Below are 22,462 nucleotides of genomic sequence, written 5' to 3'. Positions count from 1 at the left end.
CATAATTTCAATTTTAATTGTTCCGATTGATTTTGAGCCAATAAAACAACCCACAGATGCACAACTAACAGCTGGTTCTTTTATTTCTGTAATACATGTATTATACACTGAAAAATGACAGTGTTACATACATGTCAAACATACAACAAAACAATGTTTACAGGTACTACCTCTTCAGCCTGGACAAAAATGCAAACGTATTGCCTGCATTTATTCTGAACAACATTGGTTGCTCCACTGTATAACTAAGGTTCAGTTATGACAGACCATTATTGTACAAAAGCAACTGAATGAAGAATAAAGCACATACAGATGCTTAAAATTGCAACACAGCTTCCGTTGGTCTAAGGTCAATATCTAAAACAGTTGCAATTGGTTTCAATATCTGATATAAGGAATATTCAGAAAGCTTCATACAAGCTTCAAGAGTTAGAGGTTCATTATTGGGCAGCTTACAAGTAAAAAATAAAATCCATGAAAAAAAAAAACATCACTCGTTTCCTCTTCGACTCTTCTTGTGACTCTTTTTTGAACTCCTGTGACAGAAGAAAAAATGAGAATAATGGTATTGGTTAGCAGATCCATTAGGCATCTCTACACAATGTTGTGTGTGTGTGCATCGGCTTGTGTAGGGGGGAAAAAGGAAGGGACCAAGTATAGACCCCTGGAGGGACCCTGCTTTAAGTGGTTAATGAACGGTACTGTACATATCAACTTTCTCATATGCAATCATCTAAGCAAACTTAAAAGTAAAAATGTTATTAGACTTGCTCTTTCAGGGTGTACCACTCACCTCTCTGGGGATTTGGAGTGACTGCGATGCCTGTGACTTCTGTGATGACCTGGTGAAATTCACGTTACTTTAGAATAGGTGGTGCACATATCTGTCTTATCAAGCCCCATGTAACTGATGTTCAATAAAAACATAAAAACTAAAAGAGTTTCACAGGAACAATCACACGTTTCCTTATTGAGATCAACATACTGTGTATGTCATGTACTTCAGTCACAAAGTTCAAACCAAGGGAGAATAACACACTCCTAGTCATTTGTGTATCGTTGCAGTAAGGTAGAAACCTTGTACGTCCAAAAGTGTTACTTTTCAGATAACTGGGAAAAAATAACCTGTGATGTAGTAATTTACGGTAGTCACAAGCGCTTGTTAATTCTTTTTTATCAGTTAAATAGTTATAAAATCCACAGACAGACTTAACTACTTTCACTGTAAAAAAAAATGTCAAAAGTAGCGAGCTTGTAGAATGTAGATCCGATGATTTTGAAATTTTAAAAAAAAGTTGAAATATGGAAATACAAGGTTTCTACCCGACAGCAAAGATATGTAGATTGGAGATGATTGTGGTAGGGGGGAGGGGGTCACCTGGGGATTTGGAGCGATGCCGCCTTTCTCTGGATCTGCTGCGGTGCCGCCGGGGGCTCTTGCTGCGGTGGCGCTCCCTCCGGGGGGACGGGCTGGGAACACACACCCAGTGAGGGTAGAAATGAGCAAAGAGGGCAACCACAATCGGTTAGGCATACCAGCTGATATATTCTTCTAACCCATTAAGACCTGAGGCCGATTCTATAAATGCCATCTAAAACCAGTGGTTCTCACACTTTGAGACAAAAATGTCCAAGAATAGCAGATGTACAAGCTCGCAGCGTGGCACAAAGTGACGCGCTGTGAGCTTGTGTATTTGCTATTTTTTTTATAGCCAACGCTAAAATCTAAAATGACAGATGCTTTCCCAGGTTTTATTGGGCTTACGTAAGAGAATGTTTTGACATTTTTACACAATACCTGAATTCTTAAAAGATTTTTAAAAAATAACGAAAAAATACCACATTCCTGAAACAGAAAACAAAAAATGGCTTGAAAAACACTAAATATAATGTACCTTCGCCTCTTTGGTGATCTGCTCCTCCTGGTGGGACAAAACAAAACGGGTTTGATCATTTCCAGTTTTACAATAAACCGTATAAGACACACCAGAAGAGAAAAAAACACTGGACACCCCAATATAGTGTTCCTAGAAAAATAAGTTCTATGGCTTCAGTAATAAAAAAAAAACGGACCTTCTGGGTGAGCGGCTGCGTCTGTAGCGTGGCGAGGGGGAGCGCCTGGGCCTGTCATTGTCGCGGTAACTGCGTCTGTGTGGCTCAGGAGTCTGGACTCTCTCTGGCTGCAGGCAGTGAGACAGATAAGATGAGGCCATTAGCAAGGCCACTGGACCTGGGTCACTCATTATTAATGTGCAGTTTGGTGCTTTCAAAGGTTGATTTGGTTCAGCTTTGCAGTAGTAAGTAAGTATGCTTCTTTTGGAGTTGGAATGACAGTAATGCTTTAACCAATGAAGCTAAAATACCTAGTATCAAATGCATCACCAAAAAATATCAAATGATACAAATATAGTTAGGTTACCTTCTCCTCCTCCTCGTCTTCCTCTTCACTACTTTCCACCTCATCAAGGTCTTCCTCCAATGCACTGATGCGTGTGTCTAACAGCTCAGCCTCCTCAAGGACCTGCCTTTTCTGTACAGCACACAAAAAAAAACACACACATTAGCAACTCAGGTCTGCAAACGAAGGTGTGGGGGTATTAGAGTGGCCACTAGCAGGACCTCAGAAAGGAGGACACTTTTCCTGTCACGCTGTGTGGGTAACCAACACGCCATGGCCCTTCGAAAGTGTTTACACCAGTGGTCAAACTTTTTAATTTCAAGGACCCCCAAATTGATGCATTAGGCGCGGACCACTTCTCAAAATATTTTGTGCCAGGAACCCCATAGACACCCAAGATTATTCCAGATTTATCTATATTAGAAAACACTAGATTAGACATCTATTTTCAAATATAGTATAACATTGATGGTGGTTTGGATGATGAAGTGGTTTACACGGTTAAAAATGGACTCCAGGAAGATTAGCCGTCTCCTCTGCGTCAGCTAACAAACAATAAACACAGTTAAAGGTTTTATGGAGAGGTGACCCCCTTTATTTAGGGAATCAAAGACCATTCATGAATGATTGCATTTTATAATCGTTTAAATAATATTTTTCTTGGGTTTTTATTGAATGCAATTATTCCTGAGTTAATTTAAATATAATCCACACTCTGATAGGGACTGGCATATCTGAAATAATAAAACAGAGAGAGAGTGGAAGAGAAGTGAAGGGGCGGGAGACTCGTGGACATAGGATAGCTCTGCTGCTGTTATTTTCTCTATTGGGGATCCGACAGGATGGGGAAAAAACGATAGGGTAGGCCTACAGTACCTGCAGTTCTCAGATTGAGTCATTCTGTCAGTCAAATCATGCCATTCTAGGGCACCTTTCCCTTCGTTGCAGACATCAATCATGTCCATTACACACGGTGCGGTGTAAAGTGCAGCGTCAATTCAACTTATATTTATCAACTCCTTCTACTTGCTCCATTGTTCGCTAAACAAAGTTTTCCGTTTCGGCATCTTTGGGCAAATCTACCGCAGATTATCTGCGTTACAACTACAGTACATGGCGTCGGTTTCATCCGACCCCAGCATCCACATGTAAACAAGCGTGGGAGGAGCGTTGAGTTGACAGTTGGGAGCAAGCACAAAACTAAATACACGCACACAGCAATGCATAGCTGGCCAGTGGCTACCAGCTGATATTCTATACCAATGACATTTACTGATATAACCAATAAAGAAAATATAACCAATAACACATTTACACTGTAATCACTTTCACTAGTGCCGGACAATTATGCGTCCGGCCAGAGTTTGCGCAGGACAGGGCCTACCTGAAGCCTGGGCAGAATGATGTCACACATTCTCTCTGCATGAAGAAGATCATCTATGAACTCATCTACGTGCATCAGCTCAAACTCTGGAACAGAAAGAAGTGAATTGATAATTCAGCCTCCTGGACTAATGTCATCATCCCTTCAACAATATAGTGTCCATATAGTCAATGTTAGGCAGAAACCTTGTATCTCCGTATTTCATTTATAAATGGCTGAACTACAAGATCAAAATACGTTGTGATGCGATGGCGATGGGCTGTGAGCTTCTAGATTAGCCATTTTAAAATGTGGAAACATTTGGCCTATGATGACATGCCCAAAATAGAGGGATGCCAGGTTGAAAGTGGTGAAGTGTGTCTGTGTGGGTTATATAAATATTTAACCAATGAAATGTATTAATAACAAGAACTTGTGAGTAAATAGTAACTACATCCATTGGAACGCAGGTTATTTTCTCCATTTCCTGAAAAGTAAAGACATACAAGGTTTCTGGAAAGCAACAACACCTACTCCCACTATTGGACGGGCACAGCATCGTGGGAACGGATAGACCATGTACTGTACAGTATTGCTGTAAATCCTGGAGGCCACCATCATAAATGTATCATTCATTATGGCCAGTAGCCTTACAGTTCAATGTCAAATATATCAGTTAAGTCATATGCACAAATCTCTGGAAGTTAAATTGTTGTGATGTTGTGTTGCAACTAACCTGGTTACTTTGAGTTGGTAACATTGTGTATTATTCATATATCCAGGTTCTCACCTCCATTTCGGTTCTGACTCTTTATTTTTCTGTAGTCGTTGTATAGAGGCTCCAGGTACTTGTAACAGTCCACTGAGGTGCCAGTTAATCTCATGTACATTGCTCCAAGCAAGCGAACATATCTAAGAAAATAGAGCAAATATGTGATCAGAGGCAGCAGTGTAAATACATAATAAATCATACAACATGACTGTGAGGAATCCACCCTTTCTTTTTTTTTACATTATTGCTCATTGGCCTGCACACTGAGTCTGTGTTTTTTGTATCTTTATTCAAAATCCGTTTCCCAACAAATATTGTTACGCACATAACGATACCCATTGCACACCGAGTCTGATGCTTATTATTCTATTTTTGTTGAAAGTTTTTGCAGAACTAAACAAATTGAGTCAACAAGCAGTTAAGATTATTTTTTGTAGTCCTCTCACTTGTTGAAAACAGAAAAATCTAAAAGGAAATACTGGGTCCATCCAATCCTGAGATCACGTAAAATGCAAGGAGAAGTTTCAAATGCTGACCAAGGAGGTGGAATTATCCTGATTGTTTCAATGTTTATTTCAGTGGCCCAGTTTGACGCTTTGCTAGCAATACTGGTACTGGTGATGATAGATGAGGCAAAAGGCAGAACATTGAACATGATTAAAAATCTTAAATGATGGCAGAAGGTTTCAGAGGCAGTGTGTAAACGTGATTGACAAAACGTGAGGTCATATCGATTTTTTCTCCAATTTCATACAATTTGACATACTGCATACAACAAAACCTACTTGAAATCCTCATTTTTGATGAACTCCACAATGATGTCTTTCTCCGGTTGAATCTGTAGCATCTTCAGTGTAAGACAAAGGAAGGGGGTGGGTTTGATGTTTCCTCCATAAACTCCACCAACAAACTTAAGTTCCATGGCTTTGTCAACGACTAGCTCAGCTGTTGACAAAGCAGAAGAGAGGAGAGTTTGTTTTACTGTATAAATGTCAGAGTTGCTCAAGTTGCAGAAGATGTATTTGAGTTAGGGAAGCAACTCGTAGCAAACTAAGTTACCAATTACTCTACATTGAGAATAACTAAGCTACAACAACGCTACCACTGACAGAGAAGTACGTAGTCTCACATAGCCTGATGATCAGAGATGGTCTGTGGTAAAAAAAATAAAAACTTTTACAAGTCTTTCTATTGCTGGGGCTTACAGTAAGTGTAGTGAGCAGCTTTGGTCCCAGCTTTTCTTTTTGATAAGCTACTGGAAATTGTAGTCAAACTAGTAGTTCCACTATTTGTAATTGTAACAAAGCTACTAACTCCCCAACACTGGTTTAAAAAGGTGATCTTCCCCAAGTTCTGTACAAGAAACCTGTGTTTACATTATTACTTTGTCAAGTGTCAACACATCATGCTGTTTGGAATTATTGTAACCAGTGGTGTAAAGTAACTAAGTACATTTTCTCAAGTACTGTACTTAAGTACAATTTTGAATTCTCTGTACTTTTATTCCAATACAATTATTTGAAAGCTTCAGTTACTAGTTGCTTTGTAGATTTTAGATTATTATTGAAAAAACACTTCAGACCAAAATATATACTTTGGCAATTTGAAAATAGCAGATCTACAAGCTCACAAGCAACGCGTTGTGAACTTGTAGATCTGCTATTTTCAAAGGCTTTCTTACACATTTGAAAATGTGTTTAGTGGAACATTCTGCAGTACTTTTACTTTTGTACCTTTGCTCAAGTACATTTTGACTACCGAACATATGCTTGACTATTTCAATAGAGTATTGATACTTTTACAGAAATGTTTTTGTAAAACATTTTAGTACTTTTTCCACCACTGCTCAGTCCGATGATTCAATGATATAACAGCAGCCACTTTAGCCCCATTTAGAACCTCTCCCTCCGCTATGTAGCTCCGAGATGAGGTCCTATATTTCCCGGTGCCGTTTGAGCAGGACATTGTAGCACATTTCCCACTGTACATGTTTCTTACCCCTTTCTGCACATCGTATCCAAAAAGTAAAGGTTTTCTGCAACGCTCACAGATGTTTTAAGCTTTAACTGGCAATAAAAGCTATCCAACGAGTTGAAAAAAGTATTTAACTCGCTCCTGTCCTCAGCCGGTTACATGTTTTTAAGACATTGCGCAAGAGTTGCGCCCGTAGAGATAACATTACTGATTCCCCTACTGGTCAAATGTTAAATTGCATCTTCTAATGCAAAATATTATGGAACCGGCTGAGGACAGAGGCAAATTAAAAAAAAATTCAACTCGTTGGATAGATTTTATTGCCAGTTAAAACGTAGAACATATGTGAGCGTTTCAGAAAACCTTTACTTTTTGGATACGATGTGCAGAAAGGGGTAAGAAACATGTAAAGTGGAAAATGTGCGACAATGTCCTGCTAAAACGGCAGAGGGAAACGAGGAACCTCATCTCGGAGCTATACAGGGGAGGGAGAGGTTCCGTCGGAGCTACAGCCACTTCTGACTTTAGACTCAGACGCATTTCAACCAAATTACCGACTCAAATCTAATGAAAAATAAAATCACACACATGTGTGAATTCTTGCAGGTTGTCGTGCTGCAATTTGAATCGTATGCTAATGCTAGCTAATGCTAGCTCGTTCGGCAACGTTAAAACGCTTACCCGTGAGACCAAAGCACTCTTCCTTCCAGTATTTAGACTCGTATATTCGAGTTCTGATGATCTTCTCCACCAGGTACTGTGGGTTTGTTCCGTGGATGCTGTTGGCATCTTTAACCGTTCTGTTCGCCATTGCGGTTCAGAACTGAATGGAATGAAAGAGCTAACGATGCTACAACAGCAGCTGCAGGAGCTGGGGGAGGAAGTAGAAAAGTAGTGGGCACAAGTTACTTCCGGGTCAACTCAATTGTTGCCAGGTTTTGCGAGAGAAACGAGCGACCAGGTCCATGAAAACAAGCCTAAAATAAGCCACATGACACGAGCAAGTGATGCGACGCGTTGTGAGCTTGTAGATCGGCTGTTTTCCAAGAAAAATCTTGGAAAAAGTGAAAATGTTGGAATATTTTCAAATCCACAAAATCTTGTATAGGGGTCTCTGGCACAAAATATTTTCCGAATGTTGGGTCTGCAGAGTGCAGACGAATATTAATTTGGGGGTCCTTGACATGAAAATGGTTGAGAACCTGGTCTAAACATCATTCAGGAAACAAGCCCAAAAAGGCAACTACTCTTTAGAAACAAGCCCAAAAAAACTCAACCCACAACTACCAATATTTACAAGCAACTTTACAGAACAACAAGCCCAAAGTCGCTTATAATGAGCAGACATGGCAACACTGGACCCGAGTCACTTTCGCGTCAACTCCTTCATTCACTTCCTGTGTCACCAGTGGTTGATCTGATTGGCTTATAACTTGGTCAACCGGAACAGACGTCATTTTCGCGCGAATTGTTACTCGTTTCACTTGCTGCTGGTGTTTGTGTAACAGAGTGTTGTGTTGTCTGAAGTCAATCGAGTCTTCTGTCTGTCTGTCTACAGTTGAAAGAACATTGGGACGTTACTGTGGAGTGTTGGATAACCGTCTGTCATTTTCCTGTATCTAATATAGTTTTATCTTTAAGCACTTTGTCAACCATGGTCCGATACTTCACCAGACTGAGGGTGCGAAGAGTCTACAAGTGGGGCGGCCGGCCGACCAACCAGAATAGGAAATTGCAGACCTATGAATATGAGTAAGTCCTGTCCTTGGATCAAAACTATCATAGATTTATCGTGTCTGACTTTTACTATAGGTATGTACATGTAAAAATCGATAAAGTACAAGCATATTCTTAAGCTCTACCCAAACATAGGCTACTGATGGTATATATTTACAGAAACTTAGATGTGTTTTTATTTTCTTACTTTTTTCCTTTTAAAATCCATACTCATTTTCTTTTTGACGTCATACATTTTCCCCTTTTATTTATGTTTGCCATATTATAGGCAGTGGTGTAAAGTAACTAAGTACATTTACTCAAATACTGTATTTAAGTACATTCAGTACTTTTACTTCTACTCCATTAGATCTTAGAGACAAATATTGTACTTTTACTCCACTATTATTTGAAAACTTTAGTGTAGAATTTTATAAAATACATTAACCACTTCAGCCCATTTGAAAATAGCCGATCTACAAGCTCACAATGTGTCTCATGAGCTTGTAGATATGCTATTTCCAAAGATTTTTTATATAATTTATACTTTTGAAAACTTGTGAATGGGACGTTCTGCTCTTTTTAATGTACTTTTCTACTTTAACTCAAGTAAATTTTACTTGTAACAGTATTATACTTTGCGTATATACTTTTACTTAAGTAAAACATGTGAATACGTTTTCCACCTCTGATTATAGGTCCTTGTCCATCAGTGTAGAGGGACTTCCACAGTGCACACAGATAAAGACCGGCCAACATATCCTCATTGAGGGGGACGATGAAGACAGTCCTTATGTGGGGAAGCTCATCAAGCTCTTTGGTGATGGTGAGGAAATTCCCAGTTCCATTTATTACACCGGTCTTACATTATGGAGGTACTTTTGAAGTGGTTGGTAGGGTTGTCACGGTTACAAATTGAAGTTGACGATTAATAGTCACACAAATAATTGCAATTAACGATTTAATTGTGTTTTTGGCATTGAAAATTGGAACGAGAATGAATAAGAATTACATTTCCTTTTGCCTTTTAGGATTCATAATAAAAAATTGCACATGGCAGATATGACAAATAACTTAAATAGAAGTTAAATACTTAAAGAAATGACTAATATTTAATACTTTTATACTCTCAAAATGTTTTGAAAATAGAGGAAATGGCTGATTTACAAGCTTACAACACGTCACTTCGTTACGCATTGTAAGCTTGTAGATAAGCTATTTATGCTATTTTTCATATTTGAAAATGTATGAAACATGAAATGATGATGCAAAAATAATTGCAACTATCTCAGATAATTGTGATTATGTAATAATTGTGACAGGCCTAGTGGTTGGCTTTGACCCATTAGGCTCAAATAAACGAGGGAGCAAATACATTTTATTTTTTATTTTACTTAACATTTTGACTTCAGTGTTTCCCCTAGCCAGAAGCTGAAGGTGTGGGGGAGGATGCGTGGCGTGCGCCGAACATTTTTGGGTTCTCAAAATACATATTTGTGCTCAAACTCGAAGACATAGTACATGTGCACAGTAATGAGCAGGACAATATCTGTATAGTTTACATATGAATTGTCTCCAGATTTAGGAAAATATACTTTTATTAGACGAAGTAGTATAGACAAACTGTCATACATAACAAAAAAGACAGTGGTGGAGGAAGTACTCACACTTCTTACTTAACACATTACCTGCCAATCACGGATATGTCCATGATTAAAAAACAAACAAAAAAAAACGTTTTTTCTTTAAAAAAAAAGTTTTTGTATACTGTGGCGGCCAGATTTAAGGCGTGGCGGCCCGCCACTGCTTAATGCATATAGGGGAAACACTGGACTTAACGAGTTAACAAAGTGGCTGCCTTCATGTCATGAAGTACACAGTAAGATCTAAAGTATTGATTTCTTTCATGTAGATTTGTTTATCTAAGAAATGATAATAAAAAAAAACTGCTTCTCGATTATTCGATTAACATGAGGAAGATTAATGAGCAAGATTAAAGGCCTTTGCAGACAGGGTGCGATAAGTCAATCAGTTTTTACCGCATGCGAAAAGACGCACGAATCGAGAAAAAAAAACACATCACCGCAGCCACTTGCCGCACGGCAAATTCGGAGCCGGTGTGCATGAGGTCATAGAGAACCATGTGTTCATTTAAAAAATGATATTGTCAGTTTTTTCTAAGTCAGTTATTGGTTCTAAATATCGGTTTTGATATATTTTTGGTTAATTGCCCAGCCCTTATATGTTATTAATACATCATCAGTACTTGCACTGAAAAAAAGTGTTTGTTAAATTACAGCTCTTCTATGTTTTCAGCCAGTGGAACACAGAAAAAGGCACTAGTTGACTGGTTTGTGCGCGTGTCAGAGGTGCCTAAAGGGAAGGTGAAATTGCTGGGCAGAGAGCCACACCCACAGGAAGTCTTTTACTACCAAGGACACTCATGTGACAATGAGATTGATGCTGAGTCCATCATTAGCACTGTGAAGGTAAATCAGAACATGGAGGTCAATGGAGTTCCAGTTTTGTGTCTTTGAACACTGTAAAAGTAAAGTGTTAATCTGATCCATTGGGTCACATTTGTGCACCCTGTGTTACAAATGGGTAAATGAATACTATCCCTTTTACTTTTAGGTTGGACTGTCATTGTAATTAATATAATTTACCACATTCTAACATTTTACCCACAGGTCAAGCACCTCCCTGAGGCGGCCCCGTTCCCAGAGTGTGACAGCAAGGACACATTGTACGTGAAGCGCTCCTGGGACAATAAGACTTTCATAGAGCTGGACCCGGCGCTGTTAGAGGGCTCCGCTAAGACCCCGCCTGCTTCTCTCCTTCCCCGACCGAGTCTCCCTCCTTCACCTCCATGTTCTCCTCCTGCCGCTGCCCCTGCATCCAGAGGCCCCTCTCGACGTGCACTTCCCACCCCCGATCCCACAGTCATGCGCAAGGCGGGCTCCGTGGCCCACGCCCGGGGCACCATGAGCGCCGGCAAGTTGGGATACTCGGAGGCCGAGTCCATCCACTCGGCCTCCAAGCTGTCTGCCTCCAAGTTCCTGAGTGCAAAGAGGCAGTCGAAGATCACCAGGACGCCGGGCGTGCGCAAGAAGCTGGAGCTCAGCAGCAGTGAGTTTCTCCGATTGAAATCACAATTTTGAACTAACGTTTCTTCTTAAGCCTAATTTATACTAGGTTGCGTGCCGGTGTGTTGCTCACTGATCACTCTACAAGGCAGCTCGCAATGCGTCTCAAGTGTTGGTGCATGAGATCATGTGCAACCAAGTATAAATCAGGCATTATGTTTTCATCAAATCCCTGAATACAATTATCTGCATGACGTTATTCTCTCTGGTCCTCTAGGTCCAAGTAAGGAGATACTGGCACAGGAGGATGTCCTCAGCCAGCTGTTAGATGAGGAGATGGAGTCCGAGGAGATGGAGTCCGAGGAGACACTAGCCCAAAGGCTGTCGTCCTACTCCCCGCCAGAGTCCTACAGCCTGAAACCCAGGAAGGCAGGCGGCAGGCCTACCGGGGGTCCGGACGGTATCCGGCTGAAACCGGCAGCTGTCAGTCTGAGTAGACTGTCCTTCGCTGACATGGACGATAATCAGTCCTCGTCTGCTGAACATGACTCCTCCAAGTAAGGACATTATGCACACACGGTGTCCAAATAGTGATGCTTCATATATGATCCTTAACTCCAACATTTTGCTGCTTCTACCTGTATGAGTGACATATGAAACCCTTCTTGATGCTTGATTCTAAGTACTTTACCTGCCTCTTAACGGTTTCAGCCTGCAACCGTACAGTACCTGTTCAAAAGTTGATTTACATGACTGAAGTGAATAGTTTGACTTAAACAAGTAACCCACTTTATTCAAGTTGTTCTTCTGAGTTTAAGTAGGTTTACATGGGAAGTCCAGGACAAGACGATATTGGGACAATTAGGGACATGAGTAATGTATAGTGAAATGAGATTGCTCTCTTTTACAGTCTATCATAGGTCAGCCGTCCTGTGTGCATTGGTTATCGACGACTTCACACTGACCCAACCTGCTGCGTCCCTCTAGTGTCTAGTTGGACTCATTGATTCCATAAGTCTGTCCTACCCCTTCTAGGGAGCTATTTGTCAGTTGTTCCCTGGACGATGATGTTTTTGAAGCGGGGTTACCAATAGGCTTGGCAAAGACCCCTAGGAAGAGACTTGCAACCCCCAGGAGAAATCTTGCCACAAGGGGGCAGAAGTGAGTTGGCCACCCTGTTTGATGGTCAGAGCACAGGGTGAATGCCTCCTCTAAGCCTAGAAATGACACCGAACTGGGATTTTACAGGCCATGCGAGCCAGCACAGCACGTTTGAATTGACTAATAGAAGTAGTCATTCTAGAAAGATGGTAACACTGGGCCCAAATTTTTCTATTTTTTGCCTTATGCAATGTGTAGCCCAATTTATACGTTGCCCCATTATACTAACAATGTCTAGTCTCCATTTTCTTACTAGCCTGGTAGACTGCTGTAGTGCTGTGCTGGCTCACTGATCCTTAAGCTTTGAAGCTGGTGTTGAACACATGGTGGAATGTAATGAAAAGGAGAGCACACATCTTAAGCATACTTTTATTTTTTAATTTGTTAAACATTTTTGGGGATGTTTAATCAAAGACCTGGTATTGGTGTGTCATTAACAGCATCACCTGAGAAATGCACAGCCGGGTGAATGTTATACAAGTTAATATGTTATGGTAGCTCGTGCCACAAAATGTAGCCACATTGAGCTTAATTAATAATGAGCTTTAATAATTGCCGACAGGTGTGTGTGTGTGTGTGTGTGTGTGTGTGTGTGTGTGTGTGTGTGTGTGTGTGTGTGTGTGTGTGTGTGTGTGTGTGTGTGTGTGTGTGTGTGTGTGTGTGTGTGTGTGTGTGTGTGTGTGTGTGTGTGTGTGTGTGTGTGTGAAACTCATTGAACTGTGTCTTTTACATGATGTTGATTAGCAACCTTTTCCTCACTTGGCCATTGCTTTACTTAAGCTTTCAATTCAGTGTCAAAATCCTAGAAGTGAAATCTGTCTTATGTCTGCATTCGTAGAGCTACCACTCCCTCCCGGAGGCTAGATTCATCTAGATTCACCAGGGAACCTTTACTGGGGATGCTGTAAGTACCTGTGTAATGCCTCAATGACATTTCCCTTGAGGATTCATGTGCGTTATTACTAATATACTTCAAGCACTCACATAATACTTTGTAATATTAGTACCACTCAGCTCCCCGTGCCATGTATAGAGTTCAGATCCATGTATGTTTGGAAGATGCACGTCTTCTTTTATGTTACGTTAAGATGACGATCAAAAACATTATTTTGAGCAAGAGTCCTACATTATGATGCAGTACTTTTAGATCAGGTCCTTGACAGTGTTCTTTGCCGCAGCGCGGAGGTGGACAATGAGAACTCTCCCATGGTGCCAGCAGCCACGACACCACGGAGCTCCAAGAGGAAGTCAGCCCAGCTGGTGTCTTCACGCATCAGAAAGCAGATGTAAGTGTCGACTGAGAGAGAAGCCTGTTTTTATAGTTTGTTGTACCACGTGTGCACCATGGCAGAGCTACAAGCTCACAATATCATGTGATTCTGGTAGATCTGAGATTCTGCAACAGATTCTGCCGCTCACATCGTATTGTGAGGTTGTAGATCTGCTATTTTCGGCATGAGACACCGTCATACGACTCGGTATCAAGTTCAAGTTCAAGTATTTGCCATTTCAAAACAAGTTTGATAGGAAATTGCCTTGGTAATTCCTCTCACATACAAGACAGCACAAAAAAACAACAACACAAAAAACAAGAACAAAAGACAACAGAACAGCAGGAACAATGTACGCTGCAGCTTTGGCACGTGAATACAGTACAGACAGTAGAAAGTGCAAGTATGTAGCATTTTAAAGTGCATATTTAAAGTGCATACCGTCTACTGTCAATTAAGCATTACTGCATAGAGACTTATTGTATGTATAGTGATTCATTCATTCAGCAACTCATTGCACAGTAACTGACCAGAAGTAGATATTTGACTTCCGCCTTATATGTAGGTTTTAACAGAGGACGATTGTTCAGCTTTTAGATGTGGCACCAAGAATACACAATATCTAAATCTAATCTAAACAACAACAGTTCATCGAACTAATCCATTTAATCAAAAAACGATTTAAAAATAAAAATAAAATGGCTAATGTGCAACACGTTTTGAGCTTGTAGATCGGCAATTCTTACGTACAACAAATAAGTAAAATAGGGCTCAAGTGGGCTTATTGATTTAATCAACTTTTTGTTGATGTGTACCTTTTATGATCCAAAAATAAATGATTTGATAAATTGAAATAGTTATCAATAGAATAATTGCTAAGAATGTAACAGATAGTTGCAGCATATACAACATTTACGAGAACGTCCAATGGGAAAACTGCCCATGATGTTTTAGCTATGGACAAACATTTTGCTGCAGGAGAATGTTGGACAACAAGCCGGGCTGTGACTCAGACGGAGACGACGGAGACGACGGAGACGAATTTCTCCCGTCTATGAAGGAGCTTCAGAGCAGCAGTGAGGATGAAGAGGAAGGAAAGGAGGAGGAGGAGGGAGGAGAGAAGGATAGTGAGGAGGAGGAGGAAGTGGTGGAGGTGAAGAGGAGTAAGCGAGTGAAGGCAGGGTCCCGCACACCTCGCTCCACACAGAAAACTCGCTCCTTGACCAGGACCCCTCGCAAAACTCCCACCAAGAAGGTATGGTTGTGTTGCCTGATGCCTGTCTAATACTATCAGTCCCAAGAGCTGGTTTCCAGGACACTCAATAATAATAATAATAATGATAATAATAATAATACTCTTGTATACTGTAACACTTTTAAAAACAATGTTACAAATGGCTTACTATAGCTTATTTCCATAACTCTTTTCACATGTTTTGGTGCTTTTTTCCTCACATTTGTCATGCAGAAGTGATTGGTGTTTCTTTCAGTCAAGCAGCCTTTTATTGTATATAGATTCTGTCTAGCTGCATTGCAAGAATGTTTTGGTTTGGGTTTTTTTGTTTTGTTTTTCAAAGTAAGAACCATTTTTAGGGAAGCCTCCATCTTTGACTGTTTGACTTTTTAATGGACAGGTCACGCCCAGTACCCCACGGACACCTCGTCATGCCACACCCAGTATCCCCAGCCGCGCGCTGCCAGCCAGACAGCCCGCTAACGTTCTGGAGGAGGCCAGAACCAGGTGAGATGGAAAATCCGGGAACATCCGTACATCACAGCTGATGTGCATTCTCTAGGTCGGTGGTTCTCAAACATTTTAATTTAACGGACTCCCAAAGTTTGGTATGTATTACGCCACAGACCCCCAGAACTCTAGAGAGTGTACGAATGGAACCAAATGGACCCTTATGGGGCAGATCTCTAAGGGTCCATTTGGTTCCTTACTTATCAACAATTTCGCTGGGGACCTCAAGGACCCCTGTGGTTCCCCCCGACCCCACTTTGAGAACCACTGCTGTAGGTTGAAGGTTGTATCCATTCTGCGGACCCAGATTATTGCTAGTTCTCTATTCCACCAAGTAGTCGGTTGCAATCACTGCTTGTCAGGGTCTAATGAATCATCAGAGAAGAAAAGTGGTGATGAACTATTTTCGGGTGTCTTAATAATAGTTTTCATTGATTATGTAAAGATGCACATGGGCATTAACTCATAACTGTGTGTGTGCCTGCGTGCCTACCAGGCTACACGTGTCTGCTGTGCCGGAATCTCTGCCGTGCCGAGAGCAGGAGTTTCAGGACATCTATAACTTTGTGGAGAGCAAGATCATGGATGGCACTGGAGGGTAAGTAGAAAGACCTCAGTCACCAATTCATGCTCCTGAAAATCCATGCGTTTACCACATGAACCCCAAGCGTTCCTATCCCGGGGTGAACATTCGGCGAAAATAGCAGTTCTACAATCTCAGTGTGTTGAATTGTGACCCATTGTGAGCTTGTAGATGTGCTATTTTTGCTGAAGAGATTTGATATAAGGGGGAGGGGCTAGCCTAGTATAGACTCTTGGGAGACTGCGATCAAGGAAATATAAATGGTTGCTGTAGATACATGTAGATTCAGTCTATTTGGGAGTACTTTCTAAATGGTGGCCATTCACAAACCTCCAGTCATATGCCGCTACAATTAGTCCCAGCTGCTAGATGCTGTTGTTTTTCTGTTTGTAAGCTTTGTTTTAGCTTACCCAGTGTATTTGGTTTTTGATTTCTGTACAGCACGTTTGAAACCTTGAGTTGTAAAATGTGCTATATAAATAAAGTGGATTGGATTAGATTGCTGAACCAGCAACCTTCAATTAGTTCTTCCTGCTGGCAGGTAAAATTGGGACGTTTATGTATAAATTAAGCGTTTCTTGATGCCTTGCAAGTGTGTTTTTTGATGCATCTATACCAACGGCTCCAAAAGAATTCTTATTGAATTGAGTGTTAAATTTAAAAATCATTCATGGTTCAAGAAGACTTAATATTTTCACTGGAGGTACAGGTGCTGCCAAGTGCCAACCTTTTAATTTGAAACAAATACTTCACAGTGGACTGACATGTCACTGTCTTGTGTTACAGCTGCATGTACATCTCTGGTGTCCCCGGCACGGGAAAGACTGCTACTGTCCACGAGGTGATGCGCTGTCTGCAGCAGGCCACTGACATGGACGAGGTCCCTCCCTTTCACTTCATTGAGATCAACGGCATGAAAATGACAGACCCCCATCAGGCCTATGTGCAGATATTACAGGTGAGAAGTGAGTAGTGTGCCCTGGGATGCTTGACAGGCACAGCACTGACTGGACCGACAGTGCAAGAGTAGAACATCCTTTGCAACAGAGTGGCATCAAAATGTTTTTTATTCTGAAATTATATTTTAAGAAATGTACACAGTTGGCTTGAAACTAGATAGACTGGCTAATGTCTAGAATTTGTCTGGTTTGATCCAGGAGGACTGTAGGAGTAATATCAAAATGTCGATTTCGTTTTATGACAAAGTAATCTCAGTTTACCTTAAATTTTGTACGCGTATCTTTACGTATGACAACCTCATGTACCAGTTCTGGCAGAGGATTGAATCGAGGCAGAGCACTCCCTCCTGTACCTCAAACATGCGTCTTCATTTTCATCTTTCCTGTGCTCCGCCTAAATACCTTTTTGAATAGTAATGAAAACTAAACTGATGCGCTCCCGTAATATTGTGCGACATCTGCAGAAACTGACAGGGCAGAAGGCCACAGCCGACCATGCTGCAGCACTGCTGGAGAAGAGGTTCAGTAACCCCGCTCCCAAGAAGGAGACGACCGTGTTGCTGGTGGATGAGGTGAGGAACCCGCTCATCCACTGTCTTTTACCCGGCCTTTTCACTTTTACTTAACCAGAGACCAGAGCTTCAATGGCCTTTTTCATCTGTTCCCTTACCGTTTTACATTTAGAGGCCCTGGTTGCCCCAGGTTCGATTCCAGGCCAGGCCAGCATATGTGTCGGTGAAATGAGATTTGTCCCTGAGCAAGACTCTTAACCCCTAATTGCTCACAGGTTCTCATTGGAAACAAGACCGCAAGGACTTTCATGAACGACCTGTTAAAAGGAATTATCCTTATCCTTATCTTAGTAGTAATGGTAGTATTTCAGTATGTTTGTTATAGTAGTACCTCCACAGATTGATGCTGTTGTTTGGGTCTCTACAGCTGGACCTGTTGTGGACCAGGAAGCAGAACGTGATGTACAACCTGTTTGATTGGCCGACACGGCGCCATGCCCGGCTGGTGGTTCTGACCATCGCCAACACCATGGACTTACCAGAGAGGATCATGATCAACAGGGTGGCCAGCAGACTGGTGAGAGAGCCTAATTTATACTATTATCTACACCAAGGGTTCCCAAACTTTTTGGGTTTCATTTGACGCAGTTCCACAGATAAACATTGTGAAAATAGCTTATCTACAAGCTTGTGGATCGGCTATTTTCATAATGTTTGCCTCTTTCTTATGTAATATTTCGCCAATTTGGTATTAAAAAGGCCCTAAAAGTTATTAAATTGTAACTTCAGAAATGCGTAGATACCCTGTGTACACTTCATATCATCTGGGGACCCCCCAGAATAATTTGGGGACCCCCAGTTTGGGAACAACTGATTTACACTATTATATATATTTGACATTTAGTGTTTTTCGCATGGTAAATGATGCATTTATATAACACCTTTTAGCCAAAGCGCTTTACAATGTACATTACATTCACCCATTCACACACATTCCACACCGATGGCAGAGGAAACTCCCCTACCTGCTCATCGGGAGCAGGTAGGGGTTCAGCGTCTTGCTCAAGGACAAGGGTTACTGACAGTAACACAGGGGGAGCCTGGGATCGAATTGGGAACCTTCCGATTCCCAAGCTCTACCTCCTGAGCCACTGCCGCCCGCCTGAAAATCAGTTGTTTCTGTGAATAATATGGCTGGGCGACCAAGTATGCTTCAACCCTGTCTTGACACAACAACAGGCCTTATCAGATTCCCCTTAACCTTGATTTGTCAAGTAAGTTTCCCGTAGAATTGAGTGTTTTCCCCCAGTGATTCCGTTTTTTGTAGGAGGATGTCACAATTGGTCGTGTTATTGGGTACAAAAGTGTTCTGTATCCCCCGTGGACATAGAAACATCTTCAGTTGTCTCCTCCCACAAGTCATCTGTGTGAGCCAAGACAGTCTTAGGAACCCTGAGACACTAATTGTGAAAGGAAACAACGTTTGCTAACTTTTTTGCGTTTGTGTGTACACGCAGGGTCTGACCAGGATGTCGTTCCAGCCTTACAGCTTTAAGCAGCTGCAGCAGATCATCATGTCCAGACTGAATAAGGTGAAGGCCTTCGAAGAAGACGCTCTCCAGCTGGTGTCCAGAAAGGTAGCTATGATGGGCATCCATCGCCTCAACATGGTCAACATGTTAACGTTCGTTTAGCACAGTATGTGATACTGGTTGGGGGAAGTTAATTTAATACATCCACTTGCCAACCCTGTAGGTGGCAGCCTTGTCCGGAGATGCTCGGCGTTGTCTGGACATCTGTCGGCGGGCGACTGAGATCTGCGAACACTCGGCCGCTAGCCCCTCCGCCACGGGATTGGTGGGAATGAGCCACGTGATGCAGGCGCTGGACGAAATGTTCTCCTCTGCATACATCAGTGCCATCAGGTGAGATTCTGCTGCTGGAATCGTTAAGCTGCCGACACGTTTGGCTGTTGATCAGTATTCAGTGATTACATTAGGATGTTTTAAGAACTGGAACTAGACTGCTTTAGTTATGGATGGGAGTAAACCTTCTATATATTATGATGTAATGACATGGTGTGTAATCTGTATGTGGTCAGGTGTGCGTCGGTTCAGGAGCAGCTCTTCCTGAGAGCAGTCATTACCGAGTTTCGGCGGCTGGGTTTGGAGGAGGCCACCTTCCAACAGGTAAATCATACTTACAACTCCAAGGGGAAAACATAAGTCTAATATCATAATGAAAAGGTAATCTGCAACCCATTAAATCCGGGAACGCATCTGTCATTTTAGATTTCTATTAAGGCTATTAAAAAATAGCAGATATATAAGCTCATATGAGCTTGTAGATCTGCTATTTTCATGAGTGTGTGTGTGTGTATATATCTCATTATTATTATTTTTAAGCGGACATTTGTAACTCAAATCTTTGCTTCTGAGGGGACCCTGGAACTAAATATTTTATGTTCGCTTTAAAAAAAGATATATTCCAATATTTTCGCAGATGTTCATGATTTTTTTTTTAAATAGCAGATCTACAAGCTCATAGCGCGGCACTCGGTGCCGCGCTATGAGCTTGTAGATCTTCTATTTTTGAATAGCCAAAGAAATCTTAGAATGACACAAATGATACTCTCCCGGTCTTAAAGCGGTTAATATCCATTAATTAACTCTCATTTCCACCTAATCCGATGCATCCCATCCTTTACTATACTTTTGTTTCATTCCCACCACCTCATTCCACGCTCCTCCCTCTCTCTCTCTCTCTCCCCCCCCCCCCCCCCCCCCCCCGCAGGTGTTTGTTCAGCACCAGGCCCTGTGTCGTGTGGAGGGCCTGGAGGCCCTTAGTGTCTCGGAGGGCCTGGCGGTGTGCCTGCGTCTAGGGGCGTGTCGCCTGCTGCTCCTGGAGGCCAGCCGCCTGGGAGTGCTGCAACGCGTCCGTCTCAATGTCAGTCAGGATGACGTGCTCTATGCCCTGAAGAGTGACTGAAGAAGACCCGCCCCCTTCAGGAACATCACACATTAACCTCAGCACTACATGTTGTTTTATATTTGTGTTTTTTCTTTTCTTTTTAACCCCAGTAAGAAAAAGTATTCATTTTCTGAATGGGGGAAGACGTCTTTCGATCATGTTGGATACTGCTGCATCACGGTTTCACAAGGATCCCCTTTCAGATTCAACATTGACGTATCACCAATACAAACTGTTGGCAAAATTAAAACTCGGTTATCACTATCACAAGAAACTTATCAGAATTTGGCTAATTATATTTGTTTTAGAAGCTGTGTGTTTTTATTGGATATCTGTGTACTTGAACTTGTGTTGGTTCCAATTGCATTCTTTGATAGTTCTTAGATGTTTGACAAAACTAGATCAAAGTCTAGTTTTAAATCTATTTCTTTTGTGAAATAGATTGGTGAGATGGTGATATTGGTGGTGTTGATTATTTGCCTTATTTAAAATGTGATATTTTGCTCTACCCAGAGCACCAGAGCTTTTTATGTTGGATCTGGTGCATTTTATTTCTGTTTAAATACTTGAATTTGGAATAAACATATTTTATATAATATAATATATAATCTTTCCCTCTTCTTCACAAAATGATATCAGAAAAAAATCTAATCATTAAATAAGCATGTCAAAGGGAACAATATTTCTATATATGCTGTACCCAGCATATATAGGTGGCCTAGAGAGGTTAGAGGAGTGCACTTGTTACCCCAACATCGCTGAAGTGCCCTTGAGCAAGGCACTGAACCCCCAACTGCTCCAGTGGAGCTGCTCAGTGGCCAATAGTATAAGACTGGTTGTACTATGTGCAGGGCGTTGCTGGAATTAGCACTTGTGCAGATGTGCTCAGCTGGTTACCCTGGTTTACCCTGGTTAACTAAAGAACAAAACAAAAAAAACATGGCATTAAACCAGCAGATGCAGTAGGTACATGAGATTAAGCACGAGGTGAAATGTTTTTTTCTCTGCCTCCCTCCCTGCTAACAGAAACTGATCAGAAAGACCAGGCAACATCAATAGAACTGTATATATGATTAAAATATATCGCACATAATGGATGGATGATAAAAACAATAGCAATATGCTGCACAGAAATGTAGAGGACTGGACTGGACCCTGGCATCTTTTGAAAGCATCTCCCTCATGTTTCTCCCTAAACTCCCTATCTACTATAGTCAGTAATTTATTTAACTTTTTTTGAGTAGCACTATTCTGCCAGTTACTCATCACTAAATGCAAAAAAATAAAAGCGTACTAGCTTCATAGTGAGGGTGGTGGCCGGGGGTATTCAAACTATATGCACTTTAAATAAAACCCACCAATAAATCAATAAAGTCAATCATTGGTGCTTGATATCTTATGTAAAAAAAGAAAAATCTAATTTAAAGTTGGCACTTGGGTGGAGTTGAGGTTCAAATGCAGTCTGAAGAAAAGCAGTATGTCAAGATAGGCCTATATTAACAAGAAATGTTAATATAGGCCTACTAAATATATCTTCAATATATAATACTTAAATATATTTGTCTATTGTCTTTATTTTCATATTGACAATTAGAGAGAAACATAGCCTGATAAATACTTCATCCCTAAGATGATGTTGTGCACAGTTCTATTATTTTTAAGTTAGGCATAGGCCTCCATGGGGTCTGGATGTTACTGTGATTATTGATGTAACGTGCTGGTAACAGTTGTGTGTTGGTGAGTCCAGACTTGGGAACCGTTGTGCTACACGCCATCTTCTCCGCCAGAGGGAGCTCTTGCTCCACACGGTGGTGGAAAAAGCACTCACTTTTTTTACTTAAGTAAAAGTATCAATACTGCAATGTAGAAATAGACCCCTTAACAGACGACGTCACACTGATGAGAACCAGTATGCGTGCAACCAGTATGCGCACAATCAAACCCATTCTATCA

At 41.3% G+C, this 22,462-nt stretch overlaps 2 protein-coding genes across 4 annotated transcripts; one reads left to right on the top strand and one right to left on the bottom strand.

The window, feature by feature from the left end:
• Positions 1 to 59: 59 nt before the first annotated feature.
• Positions 60 to 7,376, bottom strand: prpf38a (pre-mRNA processing factor 38A). The gene is made up of 10 exons (XM_084067198.1): positions 7,189 to 7,376; positions 5,319 to 5,478; positions 4,552 to 4,673; positions 3,783 to 3,868; positions 2,420 to 2,530; positions 2,074 to 2,180; positions 1,896 to 1,922; positions 1,379 to 1,470; positions 794 to 842; positions 60 to 536 (listed from the first exon to the last, which is right to left on the bottom strand). Exons 1-10 carry the CDS (start codon positions 7,316 to 7,318, stop codon positions 491 to 493), a joined length of 930 nt encoding a protein of 309 aa, XP_083923324.1. The 5' UTR covers positions 7,319 to 7,376; the 3' UTR covers positions 60 to 490.
• Positions 7,377 to 7,996: 620 nt separating this feature from the next.
• Positions 7,997 to 21,107, top strand: orc1 (origin recognition complex, subunit 1). 3 transcript variants are annotated; one of them, XM_084066412.1, is made up of 18 exons: positions 7,997 to 8,259; positions 8,922 to 9,049; positions 10,540 to 10,712; positions 10,914 to 11,349; positions 11,587 to 11,866; positions 12,345 to 12,470; positions 13,309 to 13,374; positions 13,649 to 13,756; positions 14,720 to 14,996; positions 15,376 to 15,482; positions 15,982 to 16,083; positions 16,855 to 17,026; positions 17,492 to 17,599; positions 17,967 to 18,116; positions 19,057 to 19,176; positions 19,295 to 19,464; positions 19,641 to 19,728; positions 20,333 to 21,107. In XM_084066412.1, exons 1-18 carry the CDS (start codon positions 8,162 to 8,164, stop codon positions 20,525 to 20,527), a joined length of 2,904 nt encoding a protein of 967 aa, XP_083922538.1. In that variant the 5' UTR covers positions 7,997 to 8,161; the 3' UTR covers positions 20,528 to 21,107. The 3 variants fall into 3 exon arrangements, with proteins under 3 accessions (XP_083922538.1, XP_083922537.1, XP_083922539.1); XM_084066411.1 differs by having other exon boundaries at positions 10,914 to 11,352; XM_084066413.1 differs by lacking the exon at positions 12,345 to 12,470 and having other exon boundaries at positions 10,914 to 11,352.
• Positions 21,108 to 22,462: the final 1,355 nt, after the last annotated feature.

This window comes from Gymnoscopelus microlampas (assembly GCF_963454915.1).
Source record: "Gymnoscopelus microlampas genome assembly, chromosome: 9".
Classification (NCBI taxonomy): domain Eukaryota; kingdom Metazoa; phylum Chordata; class Actinopteri; order Myctophiformes; family Myctophidae; genus Gymnoscopelus; species Gymnoscopelus microlampas.
The sequence above is the reverse complement of the archived record's forward strand: the minus strand, read 5'-3'. Positions and strand labels throughout refer to the sequence as shown.